The sequence below is a fragment of the Neodiprion pinetum genome, chromosome 6 (genome assembly GCF_021155775.2).
Source record: "Neodiprion pinetum isolate iyNeoPine1 chromosome 6, iyNeoPine1.2, whole genome shotgun sequence".
NCBI lineage: Eukaryota > Metazoa > Arthropoda > Insecta > Hymenoptera > Diprionidae > Neodiprion > Neodiprion pinetum.
Genome location: NC_060237.1, coordinates 6836850 through 6846287, shown reverse-complemented (window position 1 = coordinate 6846287; position 9438 = coordinate 6836850). Strand labels below are relative to the sequence as shown.

At 38.8% G+C, this 9438-nt stretch overlaps 1 protein-coding gene across 1 annotated transcript in view; it reads left to right on the top strand.

Moving 5' to 3' along the window:
* The window catches only part of Naa15-16 (N-alpha-acetyltransferase 15/16), a 39945-nt gene that overhangs the window by 28483 nt on the left and 2024 nt on the right, over positions 1-9438 (top strand). Inside the window, exon 9 of the mRNA XM_046631585.2 lies at positions 9207-9400. Within this exon, the coding sequence (XP_046487541.1) occupies positions 9207-9400 (194 nt within the window). The remainder of the gene's footprint in view (positions 1-9206; positions 9401-9438) is intronic.

Here is a 9438-nt window from a genome sequence, read left to right as displayed (position 1 = left end):
TAACGGTCGCGAAACGGGACGGGCATTTTAAAATGTTCGTTTCTATTTTCTGTACAATGAAAATACACACCGCGAGTGGCTTTCTTTTCTCTTCACAAAACTCACATTATCCCTCTACCCGCGTTGGTCGTCGCCGTTGATTTGATATTCCATTCGCGCGTATAAGTAGCGAGAGGCATTACACGGCATTATTATACATATCGGATCGGATCACTTTTTAACTTACCCACTTCAGGCACTGTATAAAAAAAAAAAGAAAGAAAGAAAGAAAGAAAGAAAAAGAAAAAAGCCAACTACTCTATTCCGTTTTCTGTGTATCAAACATTCATGCACCTGCACGTTATTATATACATATAACTATAAAATAATCAATATCTTTCAGCAAACGTCTGTAATAATCGTAAACAAATAATGGATTTGGCATACATTCGTGCAAATTTTTCTACGTAAATGTGCACGTTCCCGATATGTATACGGTGAGGAAATAACAAGCTGTAATAATCGTTGTTCGTTCTGGGTATTGGATATTGTATCATACAGACGAGTTTTATTTAAATCGTGGCTCAGTCTAGCCTCAGGAAATACAAATGGCTGCGATATTACAGTATCGAGCATTATGCCGCATCGGTTAAACGCGATATGCTAATCACACTATTCGTATAACATTATATATATTATATTCCAAGCGTTCCGGAAACTATTATCTCGTTTGCTATACAATTCGCATCTTTTTATATTCCATACATCAAGTCCCGATCAGCGTCTCTGGGCGGTTTGATAAAATGTCGTTTTTCTCTATTTTCTTTTTTTTTTCACGATTCTTCGTTTCTCTTTTAACGAAAACAGTTGTCCAATCAACCGCGGCAACGTATTAAACTCTCGAAAATATAATAACGAGTATAGACAAAATGTTTCTCATTATTTCTTGACATGGTTTCCATTTTCATTCCTCTCGCGCGTTCCTTTTTTTTTTTTTTTTATATATTATGCACAATTGAATTGAATTGAATTCAATGCAATTTCTTTTCACTACCAAGATCCTATTGTCAATCCAACCTTGTTGCACATAACGCAGTGACCTTGGTGGGAGAAAGACGGACACAATAACCGCCTGACTACAAACTCGGGGAAAGTCTCATTAAAATCCAACCGTATAATACAACACTCTCAATATACATAAATAATGTACGGCATTGCACAGTTTCGGAATCGCAAAGCGTGCGTGTGGATAAAAAAAAAAATTCGCACCCGCCTCGCGGCTCTTATTTCAATGGATTACAGCTCACGCAGAGCGCTCTCATTTTCTAGTGCAGCACAGCAGCGTCTCTCAAATGTCGCGACCCCGTCGCAATATCTCCTTTGTTCTCGATCCGCGATGAACGCCATTATTAGAAGATGCACCGCGTCTAATTATCACAGTTTGCCGACTCGGATATTTTCACCGTTCGAAATGAAATGGAATTTTGCAAAAAAAAAAAATTGAAAGAAAAAGACGCACGGTATGAAAACCGCGTAGAAATTAGTATCTGAAAAAATAGACATCAAGAAAGCGGGTAAAATCCGGCGTCGATATTTCAGCGAACGCAGGATTCTGTCCGTCCTCTTTACGCTTTAACCCTTCGCCATGCCTGCAGTGGAAGGTTGTCCAGGTGTCGTGTCGGTCTCATCTCGAACATAAAGTGTCCGCTATTTTTAGACCGAAAGCATTCAGAGACGCGACTTGAGTTCGTGAGGAAGAACCGAGCTGCAACGTACTCGGTGAAAACCGCACGTATTTCCAAATCATCCGAGGCTCTGTCGGCTCTTGGATATACCAATGTATTTATACGCACATATGTAACCATACGAGAGTCCGGGTACAACCTTCCGGTCCGTGGTTGCACCTTAATGCGCGTCAATCGCGCGAATCGATGTTTACTCATTAGTTACGCGACATCGTTTCAGGAGGAGGAAAAAAAATGGACAAAGTTCGTTGATACGGTAGTAGGATAGGATGCAACCATCACATATAATTCGTACAGAATCGAACTCGCCTTTTTTTCGAACCGAAAAGAAGTTAGCCTAAAGAGGAAGGCATTAATGATAATTACCTGTCCATCTATATCGTACTTCGACACGAATGAGGTCACAACGTCATTTTTCATCAATCGAATCAAAAATTATGTTTAACTGCAAAAAATACTTTTGATATATAAAATTTCTGTTAAAATCCATCCAACTTCCTTATCGTCGATTCATTTAATCCTGCAATTTAACAATGCTAAGGTGTTTTCTTCTTCTTTATAACATTCCAGCTTTCCGGATGTGTAAGGTTCGTGGTTTTTACACCGCACCGCGTAATCGGCCACGGTATTCCCGTTCAATGATCACCTTCCGTAGGCAATATAATCGATCGTAGAATACGTACCACCGAAGGTGCATGCATCAGCTTCGAGACGGGTTAACGATCCTTAATACGCTATGGAGTTCCGCTTGCTGTGAATGTTCGTTTCATTTTTTTTTTTTTTGCATATATTTTCACCGTACAAGTACAGCAAGTTTAACAGCTGTATAACTATGCGTTATGCACTGCGTATAGCGCGGAAACCCGGAAGGGTGCAACAATTATACCTCGCATTGGGTTCGTAAAACGTTCGACTCGTGCTTTTTATGTCGAAAAGCAAGCAAATCATCCTCGTTTTAAATTCGAATCACATCTTTCTCTCGCTCTCATTCTACTCACGATCAATCTCTCTCCACTTTCCTATTGGTACAACCGGCTGATCGTTTCAACGACCGAAATTCAACAGTTTTCATTCTTTTCTAGCTCTTTCGCCACCTGCGGAAGTTTGTGAAAACTGAATTACGTAAATTTATGTTATCCGTGAATTAAATTAGTTTTAACCATAATAATCTTGACTCTTTAGAACTTTTTAATAGTAATTTATGAATTGTTTCTTAGATTTTTATTATAATATGTGCTCAATTCCTATCGAGATGATTGATGAAAAATATACGCGAACTTGAGACTTTGGCTAAACGGCAAGAAGAATCAGTGCGCTTTTCAATTTTGCTTGATCCTAGTCATTTTTTACTTCGAGGATTTCGTCGTATATAGAAATATATTCGAGGAAATATTCATTCGGACAAAGTTCAGGCCTCTTGTAATACGAAGGGATGTAGTTATGTGCTAATTATAAAAACGGGCGAAATCTATTTCGTCATTGAGAACTGAAACCTCGACGCCACGCCCTGCGCTGATTGTGAATGTGGGCGATACCGTACCTTTGCAGGAGAATGTTTAAACCCGTGTGTGTGTGTGTATATATATATATATATATATACCATACATACAAAAGCTGCAGACGAACGTGTATATTGCGCGGTTAGCGATTGGATTGGACTTGGGTTAATACTAGCAGGTTGCGACCTTTGGAAGTCTGACGCATAAAATTGTTACGGCTTAGAATTACTTTTAATCGATAAATTTTAATATCTTAAGTATTATATATATATATATTACAAGAAGAGAAATTTTGCAGCGAAAGACGCGAGGAGATATCAAAGCTGCATAGATTATAATATACAGTGACTCGGGTGCTGTCATTTTTCATTCCGTTTTTTTCGTTTCGTCGGGTTTCCGCAATGGTGCACAGATCAAAGATCAAGGGAATTGATTATTTCCTCGGTGTTACCGAAGGTCAACGATTGATGCGTAGTAGTATAATTGCTTATAATTGGAGTAACCGATGATCGAATGATCGAATTATTGTAAACGGCGGCTGTCAGAGACAATCGTATTCCCAATAACACTCGACGAGCATGATATTGTATAATGTTGCGTATAGTTAATTGTTGCGGCCGATTGTTATTAGTTAGTAATACTGAGGAATTACGTTAATCGACGTTTCGCATCACATGCTGCATCGGTGCATACATTACAATTATACTCTGAGACGAAGAAAAAAAAAGGAAAAAAAAAAAGTCGAATTCATTTGAATCGCGTATGAATTACCTGAAATTCAAATTAAAGAATAATTCATTCGAATTATAATGCAATGTGGAAAAAATTTGCTCAAGTGTAAGTCGAAATCGTTAATGTTCATTCCCTTCTTATCTCAATCAAACACCCCGCGTACATAGTTCTTAATGCAGAAATTGTTAGGCGGTCTGGTTTCTATTTTAATTTCACCCCTGCCGCATTGGGGTTCGTTGAAGTTGACTAGTATTCTCGGTTTGAGAAATTCAAACCTCTCCGGAATGTTCCCCCCCTCCCCCCTCTTTCTCCTCATTTCCTTAATAATTTCTGTGATATTCAAATACGGCCTCACGATATGCGGAATATTCAGTTGCAATAATTGATTTTACCTACAACAAACCCGAAAACTCTCGTTTTCTTCTCAGCTTCGAATTTGCAATAGTTTCAAGATCCGTCATCCGACGCGCGACGGATGTTTGGTTTCGGATACTTGCCGCACTGTGACAGAATCGTAACAACGAAACTAAATCGAGACGGTCACGCTTGTGCCTACGTAACAATGATTAATTTCTTTTTCTTGGATTTCTTTCTTTCTCTTTATTCATCGTTTTCTTTAGTCGATTTCTCAACGTATCAAGTATTTTCCACGCTGTAAATATACAGTAAGTACACATAGGTATATGTATACGTGATAATTTCGCAACGTGCATATCTGTTAATATCTATTATACCCACATATACACGTATGTGGATTCGCGTTCACGTTCTATGCGATTATGTCCACATACCTAAAACCAGCTACCGGGCTACAATTCCTTGTTATAAAATTTCGGCAATGTCTTCGAGCCGATGCGAACAATGCTCGTATTATTGGCGACCGACACCCTTACATACGTGTATATAACGTATCTACGTGCGGATTATAAATTACCGGCGCAATTCTTTCCGAAATCTAATTATCACGGTGTAAATTAATAACCGCAAACCGTGCCCATGGCATGGCATTTTGCGCAACGACGTTATATATTATGTATTATATATTTAGAAAACATAAAGTAAATATATATATATATATATATATATATCTTTGTATGTACGTATATACTACGAAATCAATATCGTGTAATATACTACTGTTATTACAAAGTGGGGGAAAAGTCTGTGCAAAAAAAAAAAAAAAAAAAAAATTGTGCGATAAAAAGGATCAATTTATAGAGTTCTAGCTGGCAAAATGTGCATATACGTATACTTATAACATTAGTTGTACGCATAAACCGATGTCGTGGTTTAAGGTGGTGCAATTCCTCTCAAGTGACACAAGTCAGCGCACGTGGGTGCGGGTAGGCTACGCAAACTGGAACTGCACGGAGTATAAATGTGTTACACACGTTGTACAATCTAGTTTATCGTCTCATTACATACCAACCGCAAATGAATAATAGGTAAATTCATACTATCGGATATCTAATCGCGGTTATCGGGGACGCTGTCATATATATACACACTTGTGTGCCTGTGTGTTAATATCGAAATGCGGGTCTAAGTACAAAATTGTAAAAATATAATAATAAAAATGTCGTTATCGTTCCATGAACCGAATGAATCGTGACACCTTTTCGACGAAAGGTGTTTGTAAAAATGGTTCCGCAACTTTCTCAGTATATTTGCAAATTTTTTTCCCCCTTCCCTCTCTCTCTCTGTTTTTCGTTACTTTGCAATTAATCACGCCATTTAAATTGTTTATCAATTTCTAGCGATTGCACCCGAGGCGTATGGAGTGTGAAATAAACGTGTATCGCACGAAGCGGCGTGTCGCTAAAATAATTTCACGTTTATAACACGTATTTTTCTTTCGTTCCTTATTTTCTTCTTCATCCACCCTCTAATAACAAAAGTTGAGACAAGTGCCGGTTCTCTAATTCTGCTCTGCGAGTTGGCTCACACGACCTTGTACAGCCTCCCGCTGAATTACGCAATTCATGCAACATTATAATGTACTGCAGAGTTGTTGCTTTATTATACAATATTATACAATATAATTGACGCCGCAGAGTTTTGAGAAACACGTCGCGGTTGTACTTGTATCAAACTTGCATAAACAATATTTTATGCCTCGCGTATACATGTATGTGTATACTGTACGATACCCATTAAATTTATATTCAATCCTGCATAATTGAATCCCGCACGGAAGAGAATCTTATTCCATACATATTAACTTCTTCCACTTCTTCTTCGATATCGACCGATGATGATTGCCCGCTGCCCACGCGGTTTGACCTTCGCTCGAGGAAAGACGCGTACACGTTTTACGCCAGCTTACCTCTGGCATACGCCCTCACAAAACCGGATGCAAGTTGCACCTTTCGAGATCTGATCTCCGCTATCACGCGCGGCGGGAGACCCGTGTTTACCCGTGCATAAAATTGCACTCAACACGTGAACACGTGAGTGCCTCACAGGCATACATATTGCAATGCCCGGCCCTTCGTCTAGCTCGTTTGTTATTATTTTACGTATCACAATGACGCATGACGCACCAAACTCTCACAGGAAAGTTCAATATTCTAAACGATCATTGCTTCCGACATCATTATTGTTTTTCCGCGATAGATTGACCGACTTTATTTTTTCGAATAAAACATGTATCATGTACCCAAGGTTCGTACGCTTTTTGGTATCTGAAATTCTCTGACTTTGCCAGGTATTTCAGCCTGAAAGTAAATCACAGTGACTTCTCCACTGGGACGCGTTGAAACAACACCGTGACCCGCGATAGAAGATAAGAACACAAACTGAGGATGGCCATGCCCGGTCGAAACTTTTTTGGTTTTTATAAATAAAAATTTTTCTCGACAATTGACCTTTACACCCAATAATACTATTCTATCCTGTTCGTCTACAAAGGTCAACAGTATTCCTTCAAATTATACACAGAATGTATGAAGTGGTGCGACGAAACAAAGTTTGAAGTGCAATCTTTCTTTTCTCAAGATCGATAGTACTTTGTATAAGAACGAGTTTACTCTTTCGACAGACTCAAAATTCCAGTCTTATTTACGAAATTCCCTCAGTTTCCCTGACTTTTCCCTGCTGTAAGAAATTCCCTGAGTTTTCCCAGTTTTCCAGTATTTCCCTGTGCGTACGAATCCCGATACCTATTTACTTTCTGCCGAATCGTCGCGCGATTTGTCGATATTCTGGATGTATTACCTAATTAAAAGAAGTAACGAAGTTTCGGGAAAACTGCAGATTGCGAATATATCAAAGATCTTGCTCTAAGTATCGTAAGCTCAAAAACTCACGCGATTGTTCTTCGATGAGTCGATTGTTCTTTTATTCTTTTTCTGATTCTCATACGATTTTTCCACCATGGTGTTCTTGTAGTTGGTGAGAGAATTCTTTAACATGGGCGATGGGAATGACGCGATGAAAGGGATGCTGGGGGGATAAGAAACTATAAACGCTTTATGATCCGCACATGTGTGTAATCCACGTCAGCGATTCTCGTTGATCCACATTCCTGCAGAAACTCGCAAAGCGTGCAAGGTCTCTCTGGACCAAGGCCATGAAAAATGCGAGGAATAACATTGAGAGGTCTTCGCCGGCTGCAGCAGCATGTACACACACACACACATATATATATATATGAATGTAGATACAGAAGCGCTGGCTTTACCGTAATTCAGTATCTTTCTTCCTCGCATTACAGGTTTCAATTTATAATAATCCACTTTATGTACGATGTATATTTTACACGCCGTGATTATCGGAAGCTTCAACTCTCTCGAACGATAAAAATCTTTGCACGTATAGATTTATATATGTATGTGTCAGAATACATTGTGGAATTGCGCGTATGTATAGTGGATAATTAATTTATCACACGGTCAAATCTACGACGCGCGTTGGTAGACGGAAGCGGATTTTGAAATTCTGCGATGACCCCCCCCCCTCCCTTCATTCGTTGTTTTTACTATTATGTATTTATAAATTCGTTATAAGATATGTTGCATACAGGTATGTGTATACATACAAGATTTATTAAACTTGTACTATTAGCTAGCGCGATTTCGCCCACCACGCGAGCTTCCTCGTTGGCGTTTGTTTATCCCTCCTCCTGTAATAATTTCTGACTTCTTACGTTGAACATGTTTTTATACATGAATTTTCTGGCGGTAATAATAGAAAAAGATACGCCAAGCCGTAATTTCATTAGGTATGATCATGCCGACGTGTATCGTCAATCTTTGTAAATCCATCGCGCCTTAATTCATTATTATAATTGCTGTTTGCAATTCTTCAAGGTATTATAAATGCGTGCGACTGTATAGATCATGGTCATCGTCTGCAGCCTACGTGTTTATTTTATCATTCATTTTATTCCCACGTATTTTCTTTATGGTTATACTTATCTAAAAAAGGGATTGACGAGTTGCAATCGTTGCGACAACATGATTCAACTCCAAGCGTACAGAATTGTACTTGTCGCGCGTTTTTCTCCAAAACACTGATATTACGAATTACCAATCGGAACTCGTCAAGTTTTCTTGGGGGAAAATAATTTTTAAAAAAATTTTACGAATGGAAGAGAAGTGGGGAGAAAACCACCCACGCGTAAGAGCACGTACGGTGTAATATTTTTACGTAAGAATGCGTCAGGAAGCAAAAAAACGCGTAACCTGAACCCCTGGAAGGAGAATATGCACACGATGTATCTACCTACGTACATACATAGAGGAATGTCTGAGGCAATTGTTTCGCTATTTACGTACAAATTTACGGAGCATATCACGCGCTCTTATCCGCACAATGTTTTAATATAATGTATGTACATTGAATATTTCTTTTTCTTATATAATTGGAAAGCGTGCGGCGCGGTGCAGCGCCATACACACACACACACACACACACATGTGTATAATATAGGTATATGTATACGTAATTAAAGCGGTGACGCCCGTTGAACACAATGAATGTATTGGAGTAATAATATTATTATTAATTAATCGGTATACAGTACAGTGCAGGGCGTAAAGTATTATTTTATTTCACGTTATCAGAATAATTTTTTACTGCTTAGTTGCATAAACTGAATGAAATTTTTCATATCGCGTAGCAAATTTAAACCATCCCAATGTACGCGTCTGCAGCAAAAGCTGCAAAATTCGTTGATTAAGATTATAGTTGTGGTAAACTTTTTCCATTCACGTAACTCAAGGATGTTGCGAAAATTAATTTTTTACAGAAAACTTGGCGCCGTCGGAACTGAAGAAGCTTAGGAACAAGCAGAGAAAACAGCGCAGGAAGGCTGAATTGGAGAGACAACAAGCCGCTCATGCTCAGGAGAAAAGGGAGCAGCACAACAAATCTCGACAACAGGCCGATCCTGATCTCGAACAACCGACTCTCGACGAATTGATCCCGGAAAAATTGGAAAGGGTATTTCTTATCTTTCTTTGACTCCCTTTCATTTTCTT